The 25,980-nt window shown below is 60.5% G+C and overlaps 1 protein-coding gene across 5 annotated transcripts; it reads right to left on the reverse strand.

Moving 5' to 3' along the window:
- Positions 1 to 153: 153 nt before the first annotated feature.
- LOC100356734 (plasma membrane calcium-transporting ATPase 4) lies at positions 154 to 25,544 on the reverse strand. Of its 5 annotated transcripts, none has more exons than XM_008268523.4 (19): positions 25,244 to 25,543; positions 24,459 to 24,707; positions 23,945 to 24,070; positions 23,589 to 23,714; positions 22,734 to 22,769; positions 21,274 to 21,435; positions 19,015 to 19,229; positions 18,526 to 18,768; positions 17,440 to 17,681; positions 15,610 to 15,841; positions 14,661 to 14,840; positions 13,840 to 13,927; positions 13,230 to 13,336; positions 8,788 to 8,979; positions 8,176 to 8,389; positions 7,484 to 7,695; positions 6,493 to 6,600; positions 4,885 to 5,061; positions 154 to 1,868 (listed from the first exon to the last, which is right to left on the reverse strand). In XM_008268523.4, exons 1-19 carry the CDS (start codon positions 25,485 to 25,487, stop codon positions 1,680 to 1,682), a joined length of 3,342 nt encoding a protein of 1,113 aa, XP_008266745.3. In that variant the 5' UTR covers positions 25,488 to 25,543; the 3' UTR covers positions 154 to 1,679. The 5 variants fall into 5 exon arrangements, with proteins under 5 accessions (XP_008266745.3, XP_051677186.2, XP_051677183.2 ...); XM_051821223.2 differs by lacking the exon at positions 154 to 1,868 and adding an exon at positions 2,821 to 3,708 and having other exon boundaries at positions 25,244 to 25,544; XM_051821226.2 differs by lacking the exon at positions 22,734 to 22,769.
- Positions 25,545 to 25,980: the final 436 nt, after the last annotated feature.

Below are 25,980 nucleotides of genomic sequence, written 5' to 3' on the forward strand. Positions count from 1 at the left end.
GGAGGAAAGGCCCGGGCTCTCCCTGGAGAGGGAGGCCCTGCACAGCCGTCCAGTGAGGGTGGGACAGATATTCGAACCAGTAAGATCCGGAATGGGAAAATGCCTGACCCTGACTTCCCGGGCTTCCCAGGAGGAAGGCCGGGGCGGCCTGCCTGTGCTCCAGGCGTCTACTGGAGCCAGCACGCGGGCTCCCTCCCGCTCAGTCTCCCGACACTCACCCTTCCCGCCAGAGAGGGAAGGAACAGACGCCAGTTAGCAGGGAGAGCAAATGCGGAAGAGAGGCGGAATTAAGACAGGAACGTGGGAGGCCCGAGGGGGAGGCTCTTGGATACTCGCGGGCTGACACTTCTCTTGTTCTTTCTTGCCTGCCTTTGAGCCTGTGGACGCAGCATGTGTCTCTGTCAAGCCCCACCCCCGCAAGTCTGACACCAGAACACTTATGGTTGGCTCAAAAATCTAAACGAATCCAGCTCTGGTCAACCTGCCCGGTTCATAATGCGGCAAGCCATAGACAACGCGAAGGCTCTTCCTGCGGCCCTGTGCCGGGGTTGGGCACGGGGCTGGGCGGGGTGGCTGAAGGCGCGGACTCGACTCGACACGCAGATCTGGGAAGCCCCACGAGGGACTCACTACCGAGAAACTCCTTCACGGCCCTGTCGGGGAAGAGCTGGCTGCCTTCCCGCGCTCGCCTCCGGGAAAAGGCCCAGTGACCGGGGAGAGGAGAGCACAGCGTCAGCCAGGATCTGACAATCTACCACCGGGACCGCCTGCTCTGAGCCCGAGAGCGGATGGCACTGCAGCGCCAGGCTGGCTGGCAGAGCGGCTCCTAGACTGCACGTGCAAACGAGACAGGAAGGGCTGGCTACCAGCGAAGCAATCGAACCAGAGGAGAGAAGCAAAGGAGGGTTGCTCTTCCAGAAACTCCTAAAAAAAAAAAATAGCTTAGTCGATGACGTAAAACACGTTGTTTTGATCCTTCCACGTGCCCAGAAGTGAGCCAGTAGATTCTTAAAGTGAGAGCTTGCTTTATTTATGGGCCCTGCAAGGTAAAAGGTCCAGGACCCTCCACCCTGAGCTACCTGCCCCGCTATGGCCGCCGGGGGCGTGCCAGCAGGAGGGCTGTCTGAGCAAGCCCAGTACCGGCTGGGCTACGGCAGGTGCAGCCGTCAAAACCCACGGGCACGGTGGCTCTCTGTGTGCCTCTCCTCAAGCAATCCCCGCGTCACCCTCAAGTGAACAGACTCCCTGGGTGTCCACTCAGCCTCACCTTGCGTCTGAGCTTAGCAGGGAGAGTTTAGACTCAGAGGGAGTAGAGGAGCAGCGACATAGCCAAACGAAGCAAGAGACAAAAAACAAAAAACCCCGAAAACAACAAAAACAAAACAAAGAGGCAAAGCAAAACAAAAACACAAGGAAAGAAGAAACAAGCGACGCAGAGGCACAGGCGGAAAACAGGATTCTGGTCTTTAAAATGCTTAAGATTTAATAGCTTTTCAACATTGAAAAATAATAATCAAAGGGCACACAGCCTGGTTTTAGAGTGGGACTTTTGTCTTTTCTTCCCTTGGGTCAAAGGTCAAAGGGAAAAACCAAAAGGAAAAGCTAACCACGGTGGGTTAGGGCGGAGGCCGCGTGCTCTCTTGTGGTCATCTTAGCAAATCATGCATCGTAAGAGACTCTCACTCACTGCCCACAGTAGGAGATGACGCGGCAGCAGCAACAGAAGTGGTGGGGGAGGTTCTGACTGGCGCAACCGACACATAGGACGAGCTAGGACCCAGTTTTACGTCAAGGTGCTGCCCCATGGTCTGGCGCCTTAGGACTCCCTTAATAGAGGCTCCCGTCTGGAATGTGTTAATTACTTCGATCTGCAAAGAATCAGAGAGTGAGACAGCTTTGCTCCCCAGTCAGAGAGAGGGTAGGAGAGCGAGGGCGAGGGCGGTGGGGGGCTGGGGAGGGCACAGGAGAGAAAGAGAGAGGAGAGAGAGGAGAGAGAGAGAGAGAGAGAGAAGGAGAGTGGCTCACACACAGCAGTGGTGAGGGGAGGGGGGTGCTCATTGCATATGGCACTTCAGTTAAGGAACGGTTACCATGGAGCCAAATGCCCGCTCAGGACTCAGAGCCCGGCTGTGCTGGGCATCTGAGTGTGCAGGTGTCCTTGCGTCTTCAGAGCTCAAAGCGGGCTGCCCCGCCTCCGGCCCTCCTTGCGCTAGGCAGGGCCTGGAGCCTGCGCATCGTCCTGACCCCGACTGTGAAACAGAAGGCGCTCAGCACCTGCACCAAGTCAACCGCAGCCTCTGTTTGCAGGTTCTCCAGGGAAATAACTCACGTGTTTCAGGAAAAACCCAGGGGGTGTGGCAGGCCGTACAGAGGCGGCCGGAGTGGAAAGGCGCCCGAACCCGAGACTCCTGGGATCACGGAGTCTCCTGGGATCCCCTTTCCCCAGGCTGAGGGGGACAGGGCCCGTGTGCCCGTGGCCAGGGAACGCGCTGGAGTTCCTGAGCGTCCAGCAGTTAGCCCGGGTGTGGCAGCCGAGGCTCCAGGCCTGTGCCAACGTCTCCTCATGGGCAGGGCAGTGAACGCATTCGCTTCCCAACAATGGCCTTGATCTGCCGTGGTCACCCCTGAACCCGAGGGAACAAGGCACAAACCAGAGGGGAGTCCCTGTTCTGTCGTGCACCTGCAGGAATCGTGCCTGGCGCGCCCACACGCTTAGCTAACGCCCAGGGTCATCTACCGGGACCACGGGAAAGGTGCTGCCTCTCTCGCCCGCCGCACCTCCCCGGGAGTGGAGGCCGGAAAGCGGGCACCTTGTGAACAAAGGGTTGTTCTCATGGAGGGGCGGCCTTCAAAAAGCTCATGGAAAATGCAAATGATGAAAAAGCCATGATGCATGGATAACAAGATTTTTTGCACCAAAATAAACGTTACCTTTTAATTCCACTTTCCACAAACTTTTTGAAGTACCTTTGCATTTATGAAGCTTCCTGAGAAGCCGTGAAGTGTTCTGGGCTGGTTTCTGGATTCGGATTCCAGGGAACTGCGGGAGGGCAGGCCTGGCACAGGGGAGGTTCCAGTTCCATGGGGGGGGCGGGGTGCTGCAGAGACCCCCTAACTCAGTACTCATTCGGGCTGCTGAGTCCCAACCTTGACAGTGAAACTGGACGCCAGCTCACCTTCCCGAGACTCTAGCCCTTAAGTTTCTCAAAACTTCTGCTTTCTAGAGCTTTCAGAGTTCAGGGAGAATAATCTAGAACCAGGACTGGATAACAGCTTGGCACACCTCCAGTCGCCAGGGGTTGCGAGGACCATGACAGTGAGAAGCAACTGGCTGGCAGGGATCCTGTTAGCACCCCCTGGGGCCGAGGGTTTGGAGCCACAAGGGGACACACAGCTGCTCACAGGGGCAGGTGCCCGAGGGGGTGGCATGGCCGTGGTCACTGCAGCATCCCTGGCCGGTTGTTTCTGTGGCCCGGACTGCCTGGTGCTCCAACAGAGAAAGGTCGTAGGCCAAAGCCAGGCAGCCAGTGCCACCAGACAGAGAGGTGCATGGTCAAGGGGACAGAGCCTGGCAGTGGAGGGAGAGGAGGACCCGGGGGCCTCAGCCCCCCAGGAGAGGAGACGGGCAAGGAGGGAGCGAGGAGGCACTGCAGTGAGGGGCTCCTGGTTAGGAAAAAAACCACGCAATGGAAGAGGAGGCGGGTGTTCCTGAAGGGAAGAAAAGCAAAGAAAGGTTATTTTGGAAAAGAGTAGACCCCTGGGAAAGCACAGGGGCAGAGATGGGAGCCGCAGGCACCAGGTTCTAGGGGCACTTGACGGACTCGGCAGCTGGCGGCTGGGGTGGGCACTGTGCACACCCCCAGGGGCCTGTGCGGGTCCCGCTGGGGAGCCCCCTCTGGGAGGAGGACTCGAGTGAGGGGAGAGCAGCCGCAGGGCTCCCCTGCCCGGCCCTCATCCACTTCCCCGTCTGCCGTCTTGCCCGTGGGAGGCCCGGGCCTGCTGGGTGTGTGGCTGGATGCTTGCGTCTGCTGGGAGGCGGGCCGCACCGGGGACCTCTCTGAGCCAGCTGCAAGGCCAGTTTCGAGGCTGAGCGTGATTTTTGGGATCAGCGGAGGGAGACAGGCCCAAGACGGGGAACCTCGGGATCGGCACAATAAGGTGTGTGGGGTGACGGCAGGGAGAGGCGGAACGGACCAGCCCGATCCAGAAGGGAGCCTCGGCTGCTGTGTGGAAGGTGGCAGGAAAGAAGCCACTCCGAGGTGACAGGCAGGGACTTGGGAGCAGCAGCAGGAGCCGCTTCCTAATCCCACTTCAGAAATGGCAAAAAGGGAAGAGGTTTGAAGAAATGACAGCTTCTTCCTTTTCGAGAAGCAAGCCGGAACCCTGCAAGAGACGCTCGGGCGTGGGGACGCTGCTGTCACAGGGCGGGAGGTCTGAGTGGGAGGTCAGGGCACGAGTTGGTTTTCCTGAGCTCCCTCCAGAGAACGGCGATTCCCGTAACGGCAGCGCGGGGGGCACCACGCGGCCTGCGGGGGATGCTGGCCCAGGATCTAACTTCCTCCTCCGAAGGGGTAGGGACACTGCCCAGTTTCTACCCTGGGGTCTGGTCCAGTGCTTGCAGGAAGCTTGCCCATCCAACAGAGGGCGGCAGAGAGCGCTCGAGCCCCAGCCTGCAGCTCGCAGGCTTGGTAGACAAGGTTCCAGGGCCCAGGCCCCGGGACTCCCTGCCTCCCACGGCTGCCCACGCAGAAACCCCCATCTCTGTTCTGGAGCTCAGGAGCTGGGGCTGCCCTGGCCCGGGGAGAGACGCCGGCCGCCCGCCACCCTCTCCCAGCATGGGGTGGTGTCCTCCCCTGGGGCGAGCAGAGACCACGAGCGGAGTACCTGGGTCTGGATCCGGTTCAGGCCCCGGAACCAGAGGATCTGGCCTCGGCGCAGCTCCATCTCGGCGTGGTTGATCTCATCCAGCCCCTCGGCGTCCTTGCTGATCTCCTCCTTGGTGGTGCCGTGCCCGGCCTCCTTCAGGAACTTCAGGGATTGCGTGGGTATCGCAGAGATGATCTGAGGACGAGAAGAGCCGTCACCTCGTGGGGGCCACCTCGTGGGGGCCGGCCCGCGGGCAGTGACAAGCCGGGGGAGAGAGGATGTGGGAGGAGCTGGGCACGTGGTATGCGCACGGCCAAGGCACAGGGACAAGGCCTGGGTGAGAAGGATCTTCTGGGTTCCCACTCCCACCGCAGCCTGTGTGGTCAACCTCGGGGAGGGGGTACCCCACGCTTCCACGGCGTGCAGCGCCCGAGCAGACTGTGTGCGACTCAGAACAAGTCACTGGGCGAGCTGGGGGCGTGGGCAGGTAGCGCTGGCACCGCGTGCTGAGAGGGGAGGAACACTTGGGCTTTGTGTTGCGATGCCGGGAGGGGCTGGGGGCTTCCGAAGGAAAGCTGCCGCGTGGCATCAAGGCCCGGGGGCGGCCCCACGGGGGACCGGCAGCAAGGGAGCGACACAAGGGGCCGGCAGCAGGGCAGCCTGGGGCCCGGGCTGCTGCTGTGTTCCAATACACACAGAGGAAGAACTCTCCTACTCCTAAGAGCCTCGATTAGAAACCACAAGGACTGGGTGCGGTGTTATGGAGCAGGGGGTAAAAGCCATCGCCTGCCGCACCAGCATCCCACGTGGACGCAGCTTCCTGTCTTGGTAGTTCCACTTCTGACCCAGCTTCCCTGCTAATGGCCTGGGAAAAGCAGAGGAAGATGGCCCAGGTGCTGGGCCCCTGCCACCTATATGCGAGCCATGGAAGAAGCTCCTGGCTCCAGGCTTCAGTCTGGCCCAGCCCTGGCCACTGTGGCTATCTGGGGCAGTGAACCAGTGGATGGAGGATCTCGCCCCCTCTCTCTCTGTAACTCTTTCAAATAAATAAATCAATCTTTTTTTTTAAAATATCGTTTATTTGAAAGACAAAGAAAGAGAGATATCTCTTCTATCCACTATTTCACTCCCCAAATGTGTGCAACTAGTCGGGCAGGGCAGGGCTCAAGCCAGGAGCCTGGAACTCCATCCAGGTCTCCCTCTTGGGTGGCAGGGGTCCAGGTACCTGGGCCGTCATCCGTGGCCTCCCAAGGCAAGCACTGGCCGGAAGCAGAGCCAGGCCTTGAAGCCGGGTGCTCTGATACGGCAGGTGGGCTGCATCAAACGCGGCCCCAGACCCTTCGTTTTTCTAAAGCTGAGTTCCACCGCAAAGTCCCACGCCCACCTCAGGAAGCTAAGGGATCTGCCTGTGCCCAAGCACGGGTAGAGAGGAGGCCAGGAGTTTCCGACGTGCGGCCCCTGATGCTCTTACCCCGGAAGACGGAGGGGACTCGAGGACTTGGGTGAGGAGAGGGGAGGGGAGGCTGAGGGCAGCTGGGAGCCCCCGCGGGTGCTCGTCCCGTCTCACACAGAGGAGAGGGGTCTGCTGGCCATGCAAACGCGTGGGGAAGGCACGCGGCTACTCACCTGGCCCCACAGGAGTTCTCCGATCCCAAAGAAGAGACACCACAGCCACTGCGACAGGCTGAGCTTTGTGCAGCTGAAGGGCTTGCCCCCAAATTCCACAATGAGAACCTAGAACAGAGAGCGGCGGCCCTCTAGACATGGCCGCAGACGCCACGGCTCCCCCTGCCCTCACCAGGAGTTCTGGTTGGCTCGCTTCGGGAGGAGAGGGAAGCCTGGAAGGGGAGTGGGGAGGTGGGGAGGTGGGGAGAGGGGAGGCAGGGAGAGTCCACAGAGCAGCTGGACGGGCAGGCAGGCACACGTGCTGTGCTCGTGACTCCGGTAAGGTCAGAGCAGGGGCGTGGGGGTGTCCTGGGGCTAAAGCCAGCGGGCGACCAGGAGAGTGCATAGCATGGAGGGGGGCAGCGAGGGAGGAACCCTGCTGAGGCTGTGGCTGGACAGGGGGCTCCCAGTCCCTGGTACCCCCAGAGGGCAGGGAGGAAGGGGCCTGACCCTTTTATCTCAAGGGCCCCCATCTCCCTGACCCCAGTTCCCAGGCTGGACTCACTGCCAGCCCCGTGCCCCTCCCATCACTTCTCTTTCTCCATGCCTTGCACGGCACTGTGCAGCAGAGCCCTGGGAACAAAGGGGCGGGGGGGAGCCTACACCTTGCTCGCACGCACGCTACGTTGCCAAGAGGCACGGAGGTGGGCTGGAACAGCCTGACTGACCGTCCCCTGGTCACTCTGTGGAACGGACGTCTACTTAGGAAGGTAACGAAAGGATCCATCTTGTCTTATTTGCATGCAGCACGTTGCCTTGCGCTGGAGCACTGGGCACACTGGGCTCCCGTCTAGAGCAAGGTGCGCGTGGAGCTAAACTGGGAGCCCCAAGTGCGTGTCCTGCGGCCGCAGCCCCACCAGCTGCTCCCTTACTCCCTCTCCGAAGTACTTAGGGCGTCCTGGCTCCCAGCCTGTGGTCCCCGCCCCCCGCCCCGCTCCCAATGGGCCCTCACCTGGCTGATGAACGTGCCCAGGACCACCGAGCAGAAGATGAGGTTGTGGTAGATGCCGGCGAACACGTTCCTCTCGCCGTGGATCTTGCGGGAGTTGATCTCGTTGAAGAGCTGCATCAGCACGAAGGTGTTGAAGACGATGGTGTAGTGCTGGCTGGGCGGCGAGTGGAGCGGGGCCTTCCTCCCACTGTCGATGTGGAAGAACTTCTCACCTGTGGGGCGAGGGCAGGCTGAGAACACGCTGGCATGGCTACCCAGGGAGCGCATGGCTCGTGTGCACCCCAGGTGGGCAGCAGTGAGCCGTCCTGGCTCCTCCTACTTTAGCAGCCAGCCCTGCACTCAGCCTGCCTGCATGGATCTTCTCCTTTGTTCCATTTATCTATCTGCCTTCTGGTGAAAATGAAGCCGACCACAGTAGGGCTGACATAGTTTTGCATTTTAGGGCCCCTACAGACTCATCCTACAGACTCATTGTCTGTATGACCTGAGCCACAGTGTTCTCGCGGGATGGAAAGGTGTAAAAACCCACCCATGTGAAATTCTTCAGTGCGCCGGGCAGCGGCAATGCAGGCAATGCTCAGCAGGTGGCGCCATCACTCCGGATCTGTGTCACCCTCTTTCCAGGGGCCATTCTCGGCCTCCATTTCCCTCCAGCACCCCCACCGCTGCCCCAGCCCCCGGCCCCGGCTCACCAGCAAAGACCAGGAAAAAGATGATGGTGAGCTGATAGACGGCGTGGCCCAGGATGTTCTTCATCATGGTCCGCGAGATCAGGGGCTTGTTGCGGCCGTAGGGGCGCCGCCTCAGCAGCGAGTCGGTGGGGGGCTTGGTGGCCAGGGCCAGCGAGGCGAAAGTGTCCATGATCAGGTTCACCCACAGCATCTGCACGGCTTTCAGCGGGGAGTCCTGGTGGGAGGAAGGTGCGGTCCCTTCAGCTTGCCCCAGGAGCGGCCCCTGCCCACTCAGGAGACCCCCTTCCGCCCTCCAGCTGGGTGGCCTCGCTCCCACTGTCCACCTAGACTTCCAACCTGGCCGTGCTGTAGAAATGCACCTAACCTCCGGGCCGCAGATGGGCCGGCAACACCGCCCTGGCATGGCTGTTCTTGGAGAACAGACATGGTACACCCTCGTGTTGGTGCCCACGGTGCTGGTCAACACATCAGAGCTCTGAAGGGTGGACAGTTTACCTTCACTGGAGACAGTCGGCCCGGGGGCTCCGACATCGTGGGGACGCCCGGTGTACGGCGCGCTCCCCGGCCCCTGCCTTGTCTCTCTCATCTGAGCCCACCGCAGGCCCCACTCACCTGAGTGATGCAGGCGCCCGTGAAGGCCACGATCACGGCCACCACGTTGACGGTGAGCTGGAACTGCAGGAACTTGGAGATGCTGTCGTAGACGTTCCGCCCCCACATCACGGCCTTGACGATGCTGGTGAAGTTGTCGTCGGTGAGGATGATGTCCGAGGCTTCCTTTGCCACGTCTGTGCCTGCAATCCCCTGGGTGGGGTGGGGGGAGGCGGGAGGGAACCCGGTGAGGGCCTGGGCACCTCCGGAAGCCAGACTCCACTTCCTGATGGCCAGGAAACTTCTGAGCTGGGTGTGAACACTGGAGGGCGCCCCAGAGGAAACGGGGGCTGGGTGGGGGGTGACACGCTGTGCCAGGGTCCCTACAGAGAAGGGCCGAGAGGGAGGGAGCCCATTCTCCCTGCCTAGGCCTGTTGGGAGCACAACTACGCAAAAGCAAAGTGGCTCGATGCCTTCACGGAACCTGATGTGCAGCCCTAGCAAATATACCTGTGGGCGGAAGACCTGGAAGAAGGCAGCCGGCTGGCTTTAGCTGACTCAGTGGATCAGTATTGTTACTGCTGTTTGGAAATGATGACATATAGTTTAGGATAAAGCGAACGATGATTATGTTAATGCCACGACGAGTCAAAGTGTGGCGCGTACGACATACAAATATAAAACCAGGGGGAGTCAAATCAAACCAGCAGGGTAGAAACTGGGAAGTGAGAATTCTCTCTTCCGAATGTGAAGGGGAGCTTGTTTTTTTTTTTTTTTTTTTTTTTTTAAACTTGAAATATTCTTGAAAATAAACAAGGGCAAAAACCAACAGGAGACAGTAAGAGCGTAACTCTTGGCTTTGCCTCCGAGAAGGCCTGGAAGCAAGGAACACCCTCTGGCTCCGGCTCTGTTCCCCACTGAACGGGACGGGGACTCCCAGGAGAAACGTGGGACGCCGGGCGCAGGCTCAGGCATCTGAGCTAAGGCCTGGAGAGAGCTGTGGGGGCCCCGCACTCAGCGGCACAGGGGCTCCGCGATGCTGAGGGGGCTTCTCCTGGCTGAGGGTGGGGCAGCCTGAGCGCCAAACACACACGGAACACACCGGAGAGAAACACACCGGCTACGCTTAAATCCACGAGGCTGTAAAATCGTGCTTAGAAAAAAACTCATCAGTCACCCTTGGAGGTTCCTAAGAAAACCAACTCGTCATCTTGAAAACTGGGGAGCGGAACAGCTAAGCTGCCTTTCACGTAGGAACTGAACCACATAGTAAGCTTGCTTCGTATAGAAGCAAAGCAAATAATTATTAATGGAAGTAAACCCATCAAATTACGATATTATCCTTTCACAGCCCCTAATGAGAGGAGGGATCTAGAATCTGATTGCTTCTAGAACTACTCACTTACAGGGATTACAAGAGGTGAGGGGAAATGTAAAGGGACATTCCAGGGATACGACCAACAAAATCCACACTGTGGGACAGCCTATGTAGACAAGCAACACAGTTCCTTCAACGCTGAATCGCTGGGGGAAAAGGACGGAAGGGGTTGTGTAGGAGCTGACATCACTGGCCTGGGACTGCTGTCCTTAGATAGGCCCGTCTGCAAGGCAGGCACTTGGCCGGCGTCCGGGAGCCTGGCTCTCTGAATGCTGGCAGTGAGTTAGCTGGCAAGGGAGGCGCGCTGGGTCTAGGCCGCGCCCAGACGGCGTGCTTCATCTGAGCACCTGCTCCCCCTCCCGGGGGCCTGCGGTTCTGGTGCTTGCCGGGCAGGAGGGGCCCGTGTGACCAGTCCTAAAAGAACTGCGTGTGCGGAGACCGGGATGGGCTCCCGGGGGCGGAAACATCACACGCACACGTTGCGGGGTTTCTGCAGATGGCGGGAAGAGGGGACTCCGGGAGACGCCCCGGGAGGACAGCGCAGCCAGGCCTGGGTCCCCACACCCTGCCAGGCTCCTCCCCACATCACTGGCACCATCTTTCTGTTTATTTAAAATTTATTTATTTTTATTTATTTGAAAGGCAGAGTGACAGAGAGGGAGAGGGAGTGGGATAAGGAGAGGGAGGAGAGATTTTTTTTAAAGATTTATTTATTTGAAAGGCAGTTACAGAGAGGCAGAGAGAGAGAGAGAGAGAAAGGTCTTTCATCTGCTGGTTTACTCCCCAGATGCCCTCAATGGTCAGAGCTGGGCTGATCTGAAGCCAGGGGCCAGGAGCCTCCTCCAGGTCTCCCACGTGGGTGCAGGGAGGGGCCCAAGGACTTGGGCCATCTTCTACTGCTTTCCCAGGCCACAGCAGAGAGCTGGATCGGAAGTGGAGCAGCCGGGACTAGAACCAGTGCCCACATAGGATGTCAGTTGTCAGTACTACAGACAGCGGCTTTACTCGCCACATCACAGCGTCATCCCCAGAGGGAGAGAGACAGAGACAGAGAGAGATCTTTCACCCACTGGTTCATTTTCCAAATGCCCACAGCAGCCAGGAGCCAGGTGGAAGCCAGGAGCCAGGAGCTCCATCCTGGTCTCCCGAGTGGTGGCAGGGACCCAAGCACTGAAGCCATTATTTCTGCTGCCCCCCAGGGTGCACGTTATTACCAAGAAGCCAGAGAGGACGGGGAGGTGAGATTTGATCCCAGGTTCTCTGGTATGGGAAGCAGGTGTCACAAGTATAGGCTTAACCCCCTGAACCACAACACCTGCCTCAGGCTATAATAAATTTTTTTAAATATTTATTTTATTTATTTGAAAGGCAGAGTTACAGAGAGAGAGAGGGAGACACACACACACACACACACACACACACAGGTCTTCCACTCACTGGTTCATTCCCCAAATGGCTGCAACGGCCAGGGCTGGGTCAAGAGCCAGGAGCTTCTTTTGGGTCTCCCAGGTGGGTGGAGGGACCCAAGCCCTTGGGTCGACCTCTGCTCGCTCAGGTGCATTAGCAGGGATCTGGATCAGAAGTGGAGCAGCTGGGACTCCAACCAAGCCCTTATGGGGTGCTGGCATCGCAGGCGGTGGTTGTACCCACTGTGCCACAGTGCCGACCCCTGCAGTAAATCTTAACCACGAGAACAACCATATGCTGAGTCCTAATGAGTACATGAATACAAGAGTGGTCTTTGGGACACTCGACACAGGATTCCACAGGATTGATGGTTCTCAACTTTTGAGTGCATCAGAATCAACGAGAGGGCTTTTATAGACACATATTTCTGGGGCCAGGGTTGTGGCACAGCACGCTAAGCCACTGCCTGCAATGCTGGTGGTTCGAGTCCCGGCTGCTCCACTTCCAATCCAGCTCCCTGCTAATGCGCCTGGGAAGGCAGCAGGAAATGGCCCAAACACTTGGATCCCTGCCACACACATGGGAGAAAAGGATGGAGATCCTGGCTCCTGGCTTCAGCCCGGCCCGGTCCTGGCTGTTGCGGCCACTGGGGGGGAGAACCAGCAGATGGAAGCTGTGGACTGAGACGCGAGTGATGTACCCACCGCTGCAGTGCATGGATCTTTACTGGATTGTGATTTGGACAAATAAACTACAAAATAACACCTAGGAGCCAGCTGGGGCAACGCGAGCAGACTGGCCACGTGACAGTAAGGGTCAGTCTTGCTAGGCAATAATGGCGTTATCTTTCCTTTAGACACATTTTACGGACACACACTTATCATGAAGGGACATGGTCTGGAATTTTTATGGATCAAATGACACTGATGTCTTGGCTTGGCTTCAAAATAGTAAGTAAGCTGGGAGCAGGCTGCTGGCCTCGGAGCTGCGCCGGCCGGTCCCCCAGCAGAGCGCCTCTGGCTCCCGAGTCCGGCTTCCTGCAAAGCAGACCCTGGAAGGCTCGACCGCCTGGCTGCTGCCACCTGTGTGGGAGACCTAAACGGGGCTCCTAGGGCCCAGCTGTGGCCTCGTCCAGCCCTTGTTGGTGCAGGCATCTGAGGGTGAACCAGAGGACGGGTTTTCTTGCTCTGCCTCTCAAAGCAAATAAACAACAACAATAATAATAATAATAAAAACCTCAGGTGTGGATAGTGGAAGTGGGTGGGACTGGCCACGTGTGGATCGTTGAAGCTGCCAGACAGACATGGAGGTACGCTAGCCAACTCTGCTTTCCGGCTCATGCTCACACGGAACACGGCTGTAGCCTGGGCACGCGGCTCACGCTCACACGGAACATGGCCTTTCTATAGTCTGCCCAGGCGGACATCACCATGTTTCAGTTGCTCTTGCTGTCCCGGGTCACGATCCTCCGTGACTTCCCTGCCTGTGCCTGATCCGTCAAGCCCGGCGGGTCTCCCGTCACACGTGTTAGCAGTGGCCAGGTAGGTGGGTGGGAGAGACGTAGTCAGGGGAAGGAGCACACAGAGGAACAGGAAGCAGCTGGCCACCGGAAGCGTGTCCCGGCCTCCCGACGGGGACGGCGGCTTCCCATGGGACAGGGACACCGTGCTGACCTTACCATGGCAAAACCAACGTCTGCCTTCTTGAGGGCTGGCCCATCATTTGTGCCATCACCGGTGACAGCCACCACCTGCCGCTGGTCCCCAACGGTGCTGTCAATGATGCCTGAAAAGCAGACACGCGCCCCGGTGAGCTCGAGGCTGCCTGGTGGCTTCCACCCGGCGCTGCCTCCCCGCCCCCGCCCCTGCACGCCCCTCTCCATCCTCTCTCCCTTCCCCCTGCTGCAAGGAACCTCCCAGGGCCCTCAGCTGCGGCTGGGTGGCGCCGCGGGCTGGGAAAGGCTGTCCTGTGCCGAGGAGAACAACACGGGGAGGATTTGAAGGCAGACAGCTGGGAGTCGCCTGCGCCACTCTCCCCCACGAGTGGGCAGGCCGGGAGGGGTCCTGTCTCCTCGGCCTCACACGTCCCTTGTTGTATCCCAGAAGCGTGGCCCTGCCCTGACCCGTTCCCAGGACTACCGGCAAACAAGACGTGAGCAGGCTTCAAAAACCCAACACAGCCGCAGGATCTGGCCACCCAGGGCTCGGCTGCTTGCTCTCCCCATCCGCCTGGTGCTCTCAGGACAGGAGACAGCCCCCTCCTGCCTGTGGCCGCCGGCACCAGCTCACCTTTCACCAGCGTGTGCTTGTCTGTGGGCGAGGACCGGGCCAGGACCCGAAGCTTGGGCCAGATCTTGTCCAGCTTCTCTTGTTCTACCTGCCAACGCCAGACACACCGTGGCTCAGCCAAACACGCAAAGCCACCTGGGAAGATCTGTCTGTGCCACACACGCCGAGCTCTGAGAGATCTGGGGCAGACAGGGAGCGCTTCTCCCGGCCCTGGAGGAGGTGACGCCAACTTAGTCTCCAAGGACAGAGCTATGGATGGCGGCCGCCGGGTCAGCTGCTGGCTCCGGTGGCTACAGTGGTGCTTCGGGGTCTTAGGTTTGATTTCTACGTAGACCAGGAAGCTTTGTTCTGCTCCACACCTGGGCCACGGCCTCTCACAGCCTGAGCCACTGGGGGGCCACACGGCAGGGGCGACGGAAGAAGCCGAAAGACACAAAAAGTTGGCTTGTGAGCGATGCCAACAAGAAGGAAGACAATGGCCTGTTTTGCCAAGTGAGTGGCTCTGGGAGAGAGGGACACTGGACGTGAGTTTAGAAACTGGCTGTCTTCTCCCAGTGCCCCTGATGCCTCAGGCTGGTGCCTCCCACCCAGGACCCACCTTGAGCCCAGCCTTCGTCCCCAGGGAGGCCCAGGTGCCTCCCACCCAGGACCCACCTTGAGCCCAGCCTTCGTCCCCAAGGAGGCCCAGGTGCCTCCCACCCAGGACCCACCTCCAGCCCAGCCTTCGTCCCAGGGAGGCCCAGGTGCCTCCCACCCAGGACCCACCTCCAGCCCAGCCTTCGCCCCCAGGGAGGCCCAGGTGCCTCCCACCCAGGACCCACCTCTCCCTTTTCGTTGCGAATGAGTCGGTTGAATTCTTTGCCTTCTAAGCACAGGAAGTCACCGCCAGGTGTCAGGATGCCACATTTGGTGGCAATGGCTCGGGCTGTGTTGACATTGTCCCCGGTCACCATTCTGACAGTGATGCCAGCTCGCTTGCATTTGGAGATAGCTTCTGGGACCTGTGGGGGAGTGAGGAAAGGAGAGGTGGAGGTGGCAGCAGTGGCCTCTGGTGCCTCCAGTGTGGACAGCAGAGAGACCGCTGACAAGCACTGCCCCGGGCATGGGCTAAGTGTGGGCACTGCTACATCTGGGGTTTCCTCACTTCCGTCCACCCGCGACGGTCACATTGGGATAGGTCCTGTTGTGCCAGGAGATGAAGGGGAAGTTTGTGGGGCAGGGGTACAAGCTCACCCTTGCACTTACAATCCGGGCTCCTCAGCAGGGCAGAGATGGCATCGGAGACCACCCAGCAGCTATCTGTCCCACACCCCGACCCACTGAGCCATGCTCACCCCCTCAACGCTTTGCACAATCCCCTCTCACATCTCTGGGCCACGCCAGCGAGGCTCCGTCTGCCTGAACCTGCCTGCAGCCCAGACGTCATCAGCTCCCTAGGAGCCCGGAGAGCGCTCAGCGCCCAGGGGATGTGCACCACAGGGGTGTTGGCTGAAAGGCGGTGGCAGAAGTCAAGGCTGGTGTTCCAGCTGATCGCACCAATGGCGTGTCTGCTGATAGCTCCACTTCTCCCTGACTTGCACGCCATAAACCCCAGAGTGCTGCCTCCCATCACCCACCACCCCAGAGCAGCTCTGGGGAACTGGAAGCCCCGAAACACCTCCTGTTGTGAGCGAGAGGCAGCCGATCACCCGCATCTTGCTTCCCACTAGGTCTCAGCTGGGCCTGCACATGGTCCCCACCACCCTGCCCCAGGCCAGGCCAGCACCTCACCTCTGGGCGCACGGGGTCCTCGATGCCCACGACGGCGATGCAGGTGAGCTCGGTGAGGACCTGGCTCTCATTGTCCCAGGAGGGCTCGGCGTTGTTGAAGTCCCGGTAGGCTATGCAGATGGTGCGCAGCCCCTCGCAGGCCATGGGTTCGATGACGCTGCGCACCATGTCGTCGCGGTCCTTGTTCTTGAACGGGACCGCCTCCCCCTTCTTGTCCAGGATCCGATTGCACCTGGGGAGGTGCAGGGTCAGGAGGCGGGGTCCCCCCTCCCACTCCAGGCTGCTGCCATCCCCACCAGGCGCTCTGGCCGCTCGGCTTTATTCCTAATGACACCGCTTCATGGCCAAAGAGCTCCTCTAGCCGCCACCCTCTTTTCAAGGCGTCCAGGATGCATGTGCGTGGGGCAGTGCCCAGGGGAGCAGGAGCTGTGACTCTCCCACGTCATCTGTGCTCTTGTTTTTGGGCCAAATATTTATTTATTTATTTGAAAGGCAGAGTTACAGAGAGGCAGTGGTGGGGTGGGGGCAGTTTGTGGGGGTGGAAAGGAAGTCTTCCATCTGCTGGTTCACTCCCTAAATGGCCACAATGGCCGGAGCTATGCGGATCCAAAGTCAGGAACCAGGAGCTTCTTCCAGGCCAGGTCTCCCACGTGGGTGCAGAGGCCCAGGGACTTGGGCCATCTTCTACTGCTATCCCAGGCCATAGCAGAGAGCTGGACTGGAAGTGGAGCAACCGGGTCTCGAACTGGCGCCCATATAGGATGCCAGCACTGCAGGTGGGCGGCTTTACCCTCTATGCCACAGCGCCGGTGCCGTCATCCATTCTTACTATACGGGAGGGCACATCTGAGTCGCCAGGGGATCACCTGCTCTTTGGAACCTCTTAAAACCACCCCGACTTGTTCAGTCCCTGCTATTAGAAGACTGCCCGGTGCTTAGGGGGCTGCTGCATGAGGACATGTGTGTGAAGAGAGGGTGCCCGAAGCCCATTTGGGCACTGGCTGGTTCAGACCAGCTGGCCCCACATCCAAGCGGGGTCAGCTTTCCATGGCTTATGGATGTCTGGTCCTAATCACCTTTTAAGTTAATGCAACTTGGGCCGGTGCTGTGGTGTAGCGGGTAAAGCTGCTGCCTTCAGTGCCAGCATCCCATACAGGCACCGGTTCGAGTCCCAGCTGTTCCTCTTCCGGTCCAGCTCTCTGCTGTGTGAAAAGCAGTGGAAGATGGGCCCAGGTGCTTGGGCCCCTACACCTGCGTGGGAGACCCAGAAGAAGCTCCTGGTTCTCGGCTTCAGATTGGCCCAGCTCCGGCTGTTGAGGCTATTCAGGGAGTGAACCAGCGGATGGAAGACCTCTCTCTGTCTCTCTGCCTCTGTAACTCTGCCTTCCAAATACATAAATAAATCTTAAAAACAAAACAAAACAAAAGCACGCAACTTTCCTTCATCAGAATCGCGGACGGGTGTGACGGGGAATGATTTCCACCACGGGCCGTGTGCACGGCACCTCACCGGCACGGCTGGCGTTTCGGGAGAGCGTTCCTCTCCCTGGGTTCGGATGGCGAGCTGGAGGCTTCGCTGTCTAGGGTGCATCCTGGCCGTGCCACTGTTGGCTGTCATCACCCTGAGCAAGCTGAACTCCCCTGGGCCTGTCCTCTCCCCTGCACAGAACAGGTCAGAACTGGCCCTGACCTCACTGGGGTGAGGACTGAAGGCAACGGGCCACGCAGAGTGTGGGAAAGCAACGGCTGGCCGAGTAAATGCCAGCAGGCTCGCGGGGCCGTGCGGGGCCCGTGCGGGGCCGGGGGAGGGAGGCAGGGGGCGGTGCTCACTTGCGCAGCATGATCTCCGAGGCGCCCTTGCTGTACATGCGGAAGCCGCCGGCGGGCTTCCGGACGACCGTGCTCATGGACTTGCGCACCGAGTTGAAGGTGTACACCTTGTAGAGCTGCTCCTCGGGCACCTCGTTGCGCACCGCCTGGTAGTCCTGCTTCAGATCTGCGACAAAGCCCAGCAGAGCACACTCGGTCTTGTTGCCCACCTGCCGCGGCAGGCCTCCCTCCTTCTCCGGAGGCTGAGGGAGAGAGAACACACAGGGCACCGTTGAAGACGCCGCCGGCCGGGGCTGGAGCACCAGGCAGGGGAAGACCTCCCCTGCAAATCTTGCCCGATCACACCCGGAGTGGGGGGGCGAGGAGTGGGGCAGCGGTGGTGACGGGGGTGGGGGGTCTTTGTGGAGAGCACGCAGCACGGTGGTCAGGAGTGAGCCTGATTCCAGGGCCATCCGGGATTTCCCAGCTGGCTCTAGTAGCCAAGCTTGTGTCTCGCCCTGTGTGGCTCTTATTCCAACCCCACCCTTTGTTCTGAAGTGCGGATTTTTTTTTTAAATAGGCAGAGTGGACAGTGAGAGAGAGAGACAGAGAGAAAGGTCTTCCTTTGCCGTTGGTTCACCCTCCAATGGCCGCCGCGGCCGGCGCGCTGCGGCTGGCGCACCGCGCTGATCCAAAGGCAAGAGCCAGGTGCTTCCCCTGGTCTCCCATGTGGTGCAAGGCCCAAGCACTTGGGCCATCCTCCATTGCACTCCCGGGCCACAGCAGAGAGCTGGCCTGGAAGAGGGGCAACCGGGACAGAATCCGGCACCCTGACCAGAACTAGAACCTGGTGTGCCGGTGCCGCAAGGCGGAGGATTAGCCTAGTGAGCCGCAGTGCCGGCCTGAAGTGTGGAATTTACTGATGGGCCCGATCCTGCCGCCAGCGTGAGTCCCTCCCGAGAGACACTGCCTACACGTGGCCGCTGGGCCCCAGGTTCTGACGGCTCCTCGGTGCTCCAGCTACCGCCCCCATGTGGCCCCAGGGAGTCCCCTCCCTGCCCCCTGCCCGCCCCCCACCCCGAGTGTGCACGTGGAGGAAGGACTTACCAGGATCTTGGATGTGTAAGCGCTGTTGATGGCAATGCCGTTGATGATGAGGTCCAGGACCTTGGGCAGGAAGACGTTGGGGCTGGGCACCTGGTGGTAGTGGGTGCCCCCGACGTAGGCCTGCACCATGGTCATGCGGTTCATGGTCAGCGTGCCGGTCTTGTCGGAGCAGATGGCCGTGGCGTTGCCCATCGTCTCACAGGCGTCCAGGTGCCGCACCAGGATGTTGTCTTTCATCATTTTCTGCAAAGGGGAAGAGACGGGAGGTGGCTGACCGGGCTCTCCCGGATACAGACCCAGGGGCGCTGCCCAGCCAGGTTCCCGCCCGGAAACCTGGTGACTCTCTTAGGATCCTGCTGGGTTATTTACACGCTGATGCAACCAACTGAGATGCCCACCACGGCGGAGGCCGGGAAGTCCGTGTGAGCCGGGTCCTCCCACCAGGGGCTCACGACACCCTCCCCTCGTGTCCGGTCGGCCCTGCCGCACCTTTACAGAGTAGGCCAGGGAGATGGTGACGGCCAGCGGCAGCCCCTCAGGCACGGCCACCACCAGCACGGTGACGCCGATGATGAAGAACTTGACGAAGTACTGGATATAGACAGGGGTGCACTCGGCGAGCCACGGTCTGCCCTGGATCACGAAGTTGTCGATCACGAAGTACAGGATCAGGATGATGACAGTCACGGCGGACATGATGAGACCTGTGCGGGGAGACGGGTCACGGGAGGCTCCAGGGGCGCTGCCACTTCAAGGACATCACAGCGGGAGGGGGAGGCCCCCGCTCTAAAAGACACAGGCTCCTGTCTCAGCGCTGCTGGCTTCTGTTCTCTGGCCACGCTCCTCGCTCAAATACGGGGCTTGGTCTGCCTCCTGGAGCAGCCTTCCACAGGACCCACTCCACCCGACCTGAGACCGCCACACTTCCCCTAACGACATGCTGACCATGTCTGTCCACGGCCTGGCAGCTCAGCGACTCCGACTTCTCCCCCACCCGCCTGTGAGTGCCGGGGTGCTAGCCCATTCCCGGTGCAAACGAAGCCCTCGGGACGGTGCCTTTGACCAAGCAAACGTTCGTACAGCACCCACCCATGGCCAGGCCCGGCCCTCCCTGCAGCTCTGGGATGCAGGTGACTGTTAGCCCCTTTTTAAAGAAAGTAAGGCCGGATGGTCTGCCGTACTGACGCTGGTGAGCGACGGTTTCCCAGGATGTGGACGGCCCCAAGCCCACCGGGGCGGTTGGTCACCTTGCACACAGAGGTCCCTGCAAGAACTCGCTGAGGGTCAGCCAGCAGCTGGCCGCTCTGAGCGCTGGAGGGGCCACCATCAGGGCCCACCTGTGCCTGGTGGGGGCAAAGATCTGGGGAACGCTCTGCTGTAAACCGTGCTGGGTCTGGGCTCTACTGTCCTGAGCCCTGACGGACTCCAGGGCTCCAGAGCAGGGCTCGCGTGAGCAGGTCGACTCCAGCACATTCCTGGTACCCTGCTGGGTTAGGGAGGGTGCAGAGTTTCAGGGGGTGCTTGCTCTGCAGGGGGTGGGAGGCACCGCAGCTGCCCACTCTAATCCTGGCCATGATTGAGTTTGCCCCTGGAGAAGAATAAGCCTGTGCCGGGCTCAGTGACGTCCTGCCGTTCGTCTCATCCACGGCAGTCAGAACCACAGCGCCAGGACCAAAGGAGGGTTCTGCACAACAGAACCTCCCATGATGCTTAGCACGCTTTCTCTTTGCGCTGCTGGCCACGTGTGACCACTGGCCAAGTGAAATGTGGCCTACTGTGACCGAGGGACTGGGCTTTTGCCTTTTTCATTTTAATCCATCCCAGTGGACATAGCCACAGGTGGCTGGTGGCTGCCGCAGCCTATGCCACGGGTCCAGTGGGACACGGCTCCCCGGACTCGTGCAGAAGCTTAAACCCTGAAGCCTCACGTTAGCAGTGAACGGGTCACCCATGATGGGGGCCCAGCAGGTGTTTGGGTCACTGGGGCCGCCCGGGAGGGAGTTCTCAGGGGCAGGGTTGGTTATCTCAGCCCAGTCGGCCCAGCTTCTCGGCTCACCACGTGACCGCACCTGCACACCCACTCTGCCCCGGCCCGCCTCCCCCTGACCTTGAGCTGTGACCCTCCAAACTGAGATCCGCCACCTCCGGCCCCACACGCTGCTCTCGGTGAGTCACACAAAGCTGACCCGGTGCGCCTGGTGAGCCGGCAGCACGGGGGAGGCCAGGTGGAGGCAGACCCGCCGCACTGGCGCCTCAGCGAGAGCCCCATGCGAACAGCACACACAGAGGTGTGCCCGATGGGAGGGCGGGCTCAGATAATGAACTCCTTCTGCTCCCTCCCCCCATTGGCCCTGCCCCCCACTGCTGAAAGAAGGTGGGGGGACAGAGGCAGAGAGCACACACAGGGCTGGTGTGGGGGAAGCCACCTGCTCACCCTGCACTCACAAGTACATTAGGTGACCTCCGGACAGGGCCCCTCCGACCCTGCCCTCTCCTAGCGTGTCCGCTGCCCCGGGCTCTGCCACGTGCCGCGGCTGCTGCTCGAGGGAACAGCTGAACTTCGGCCCACGGCAGCCTCTCCTCGCCTTCGGGACGTGGAAGCCAATACAGGGCAGGAGAGCAGGCATCTGTCTGCCTTCCCACGCTGGCCTCACACACGGGGAGACGCCGCTCTCTCAGAAAGCCCAGGGGATGTCCGAGGCGCGGCAGAGACAGGGCCCCAGCCAGCCCAGACCCCACCCAGCTCACCGGCTTTGCTGATCTGGACAGCCGGGCACGTCAGCTTGCCCTGCAGCACCGACTTCTCCTTCTTGTGCACCTTGCTGGCCTTCTTGTCCTTGTCCTCGTTGTCGGCCCCCTCCTGGCTGTTGAGTGGCTGGATCTCCAGGGCCACGCCGTCCTGGGTCTTTGCTAGGGCGCACAAACAGGACACGTGAGCGGGCAGGGGAGCAGCATGGAGCAAGGGGCAGGCAGGCAAGAAGGGAACAGCCCCCAGTGTCCTGATGTCTGCTCTGACCACGCCTGGCCTGTGTTGGACACGGAACCTGCCGTCAACCCCCTATTAGGGCCCGGGGGTGAGCGTCTAAGCACTGGAGCGGGGGTGCTTGAGGGTCCTGGATTTCCTTTCCGGAAGCAGCTTCCTGGCAGCCCCTCGGAGCCCCAGGCCAGGTTGAGTCCAGCAAGGCCATGCATCGCGGCCCTGAGTGCTGATGCCAGTAGCCATCCTGCCTGGAACCCAGGGCTTAACATCTCAGACCCTGGATTATCTTCCAGCTCCTTGTATGAGCAGATGGAGGGGGGAAGGAGGACCCCTCCCTGCCCTGCCTGACCAAGGCCCCCCCGGGGGGTCCGTGTTTTGGGGGAGAGGGAAGTCGCTGGTGTGAGGGGTGTCCCTGGAGTAAGAGAAAGCCGGGACTAAGACGGACGTGGAAATAAACGCACTTTGCTTTTAAAAGAAGAGTAAAGGAAAACCAGCAATGACGGACGGCCGTGTCTGGCCCTGGTTCTCCAATGCAATGCTTTTTATTTCTAAAGACGATGGTGACGTGGGTCACAGAGGAAAGCAACCCCGCCCCTGGTGCTGTGGTCCTTGCGTGGCTCAGCCCGCACTGAGGCCAACCTGCCCGACACGTTGTCACGCCCACACACACCACGGAGACACGGTGCAAACACGGCGACCGCAATAGAGACACACAGTGGACCAGGAGGAAGACAGCCTGGAGAGAACGCAGAGCGAGGTGGGGGGAGGCTGTAGCCCAGCGCCCCTCGGAGACCAGCAGAGAAGACCCCGGTGAGGAAGCCAGCAAGAGGAGGGTGCAGGGACTGCCCACCCTGACTCCCTCCACCAGGAGGACCCTGGAAGTCTCCCGACTCCAAAAGGATGGCCCTTGGTGTTTTAAAAAAAAAAAATCCAGCCGAGGGCGATGAAGCAGAGTTAGGCACCCCGGAAAGAGCAGATCCTCCCGGTGCCGGGTGAGACCTCGACGTAAGGCTCCAGGAGCCAACAGCAGAGGGCGCTCTTTCCCCATCTTAGATTGAGCCTGGGCACCTCCCCACCCCATCTCTGCACCTTCCTCTGGGTGAGGCGTCCGGGCCGCAGCAGCAGGTAACAGGTGTATGAAGAGGGGAAGGGAGAAGGCGGATGGCCTGAGAGGTCTGGTTTGAGCGTGGACAGGTAGAAATGGCAGATGAGTATGTGGAGAGGTTACCTTTGTTGCGATTTTCAGGGACTCCTTGTTTTTTACCTGTTTGAACAAGAAAGAACAAAGTGGGGTGGAGACCCAAAGTGGCCAGGAAGAGATCTGCTGTCCAGCCGGCTGGCCTTGCTCCGAGCCCAGAAAGGCGCCAGCCACGGGGCTGGGGGGAAGGGCAGGTCACAGCCGGGCCTTCGTTTGATCCCCATGGACGCAGAGGCTGTCCCAGAGCCTGGGGACGCTGACCAGCAAGGTCACAGCCCAGCCACCTGCTCCGGGAGTGTGCCCAGGCTGAGTCGCACTGCCTGGGAAAACGGGGGCGGCAGGGTGTTGGGGAGAGGGGTGTGAGCGAGCGGTCTGCGTGGATGGTGGCAGCCCGGGGGGTGGGGGTGGGGGTGCAGGAAGCTTCCTCCTTATCCGTGTGGTGGGTGCAGGAAGACATAGTCTCTCCCGAAAGCAGTGGGCTGCCTGAGCGGCTCCGGCCAGGGGGCAGAAGTCCCCTCTGCCCGAGAGAACTCTTCCCCTCTTGTGATTCCTTCCAAGACCGGCCTAACCTCGCGGGGCCTCTTCGTCTGCTCTCCCACTGACAGCCACTAGAATGCCCGGCCCCACCCCGAGGGAGACAGCGCGGGCAGGAGGACGATGCGGGGGAGTGCTGGGTCCAAAGCGCCTGGCCGGCTCACCTGGGCAGGCTCAGGAACCCGTCCCTTCCCGACCCAGCAAAGGCGCCGGGCTCGAGGCCCGACTGCAGCCTGCCCTGGGCGCCCAGCGCCAGGAGCTGGCATCCATCAGAGCGGGGCTCTTCCTGCCAGGCGTCTGTCGAGATGAGCCCCCTCACTCTGAGCCCCCCTCCCCCGGGATGCCCCTTACCTTTCTTCTTCTTCTCTTCCTCGTCATCCTCACTGGCCCCCAGCAGAGTGAAGATGATCCCGGCCTGCGAGTTGACACCCACAGCGGTCACCACCATCCGGCCAGAGCCTTCCATGACGTGGGTCCCTACACGGGAAGGGAGTTGGGCTTCCAGATCCAGCCATGACGTGGCACGAGACACCAACGCCCCCCACGTTAGTAACGCCCACGAGACACTCAGCAGTGTCCAGGGCAGCCCTGACTTAAGGAACAGAGCACGCGCAGGAGGCGGACGGAGGCGACCCTGAGGGCGGGGCACGGGACGGAGCCCGAGGAGGGGGCAGGGTCTGGATCCCGGGCCGAGGCAGGGGCCCTACCTGAGAGCAGCATGGGGTCTTTGTCCAGGGACTTTGGGACATGGTAGGACTGCCCCGTGAGAGAGCTCTCGTCAATCTTCAGGTCATTCCCCTGGATCAAGACTCCGTCGGCCGGCAGCAGGTCACCTGGCTCGCACAGGGGAGCAGTGTCGGAGCCGGAGGCGAGGGCGGGGGCCGCCCCCAGCGCCTCCACGCCCGCTCAGCCCTCCGATCACCAGGGAGCACCCGGGGAGCCCCTCAGAGCCAGCTTCAGCTCTGTGCAGAGCAGGACAAGACCCCCTGCCTGCAGTCGGCGACCCCAGCTCCCGTCGCTCTCCCTATACCTTCCCAGGCCTGAATCTCACAGAGCCGCTCACAACCCCACGACACAGTGTGGGCCTGCCAGCCACCCACAGAGAATCCGTTCCCAGGGAAGCGAGCACACGTGTGTGTGTGTGTGTGTGTGTGTATGTGTATGGGGGGGTCTCACCTTTCAGCCACTCCCAAGCCCCCTTGGGCCCGAGCGGGCTCTTACCGTACTTGACATCGCCCACCACGATGTCAGCCACCGGCAGCTGGATGAGCTGGCCGTTGCGGATCACGGAGAACTTCTGCTCCTGCTCGATGCGGCTCTGGAGGCCCCGGAACTGCTTCTCCTTGCCCCAGTCGTTGAAGGCGGTCACCAGCACCACGATGATCACCGAGAACAGGATGGCCGCCCCCTCGATCCAGCCGGCTTCCGCCTCCCCTTCATCCTCCGCGCTTTGTGCAATCTGACCACACACTGCGCCGGGGGAGGGAGACAGAGGGTCACCAAGGGGCTGAGGGGGGACTGTGGCACCATCCCCCCACGATGGCATGGCAGGGAGGGGGAGGAAGAAAGTAGAACCCTTAGGCTATCACAGGGCAGTGGGATCGTGGGGTGTCTCATCACCAGGGTAACAATGTTTATCCGGGAGAAGCACAGGACCGAACGGCAAAAAAAAAAAAATCCCATGCAAATTACAGGCAAGTCACATAGACAGACCTGGTGACTCCCAACACGGTGGGGGCCCCAGGGCTGCTGCCCGGCGTGCCAGCCAGCTGCCGGGGGCCCTCGGAGAGGCAGGGCCGGGAAGCTGGTGGGTGGGGGGACCCTGGACATTCTGGGGGAGGGGGAAAGACCTCCGAGCGGGAGGATGGGTTGGAGAAAGAGCTTCCTGTCTCTGGGCAGCGGGGGTTAAGCTTTAAGCTGCAGCCCCTTGACCACCAACCCCGGGGGACTCCCTGGTGGTGGGGACGAGAACCCCAGGACCCGGCCAGGCCACGGGTGGCACTCACGCTCATTTTCTCCGCCGGGCGGGCGATAGAAGGACAGGACCAGGGAGATGATGACCGCCATCTCCAGGATGATGAGGGTGACGCCTTGGGCTTCCCACATCAACTCTAAGAAGGTCTTGGGCTTTTTGGGGCGGATCAGGTTCTGCCCAAACACCTGCCTGCGTTTCTCCAGGTCTGTAGGGTTCCCAGAGAGACCTGCAGAGGAGGAAGGGGAGGGTGGGCTGTGGTGGAATGAGAAGGCCATGCCAAGGTGGCCACTGGCAAGCCAGCGTCAGTTACTCAGGAATGGCTTTGAAACCCACCTGGCAGCGGAGCCTGCCTGGCAACAGATTGTGATTGGATGGCTTTGGAAACTGCCTGCCAACAGGCTGTGATTGGATGGATTTGAAACTGCCTGGCAACAGGCTGTGATTGGTTGGGGCATAGACCGCCCCTTGACCAGATTGGCTGGAATTGGCTATATAAGATGTTGTAGTAACTGAAATAAACGAGTGGGCTGCTCGCCTGAGGCCTGCTTTCACCCAACTCCTGGAGTCTGTGTGGTGACTCCATGCCTCTTGCCCCCACCACGCTGCTCCTCTCAGAAACGAATCCACTGCAACATTGTTGAAAAATCAACCGCAACAGGGGGCGACCCAGGAGGGGGCAGCTAAAGAACTCTTTTTGACAAAGCGCCTCTTACTTGCTGGTCTTCCCACCCGGGAGGCCCAGTGAGTGTGGCCAACTTTCCCAATCTG

This window comes from Oryctolagus cuniculus, chromosome 13, assembly GCF_964237555.1.
Source record: "Oryctolagus cuniculus chromosome 13, mOryCun1.1, whole genome shotgun sequence".
Lineage (NCBI taxonomy): Eukaryota > Metazoa > Chordata > Mammalia > Lagomorpha > Leporidae > Oryctolagus > Oryctolagus cuniculus.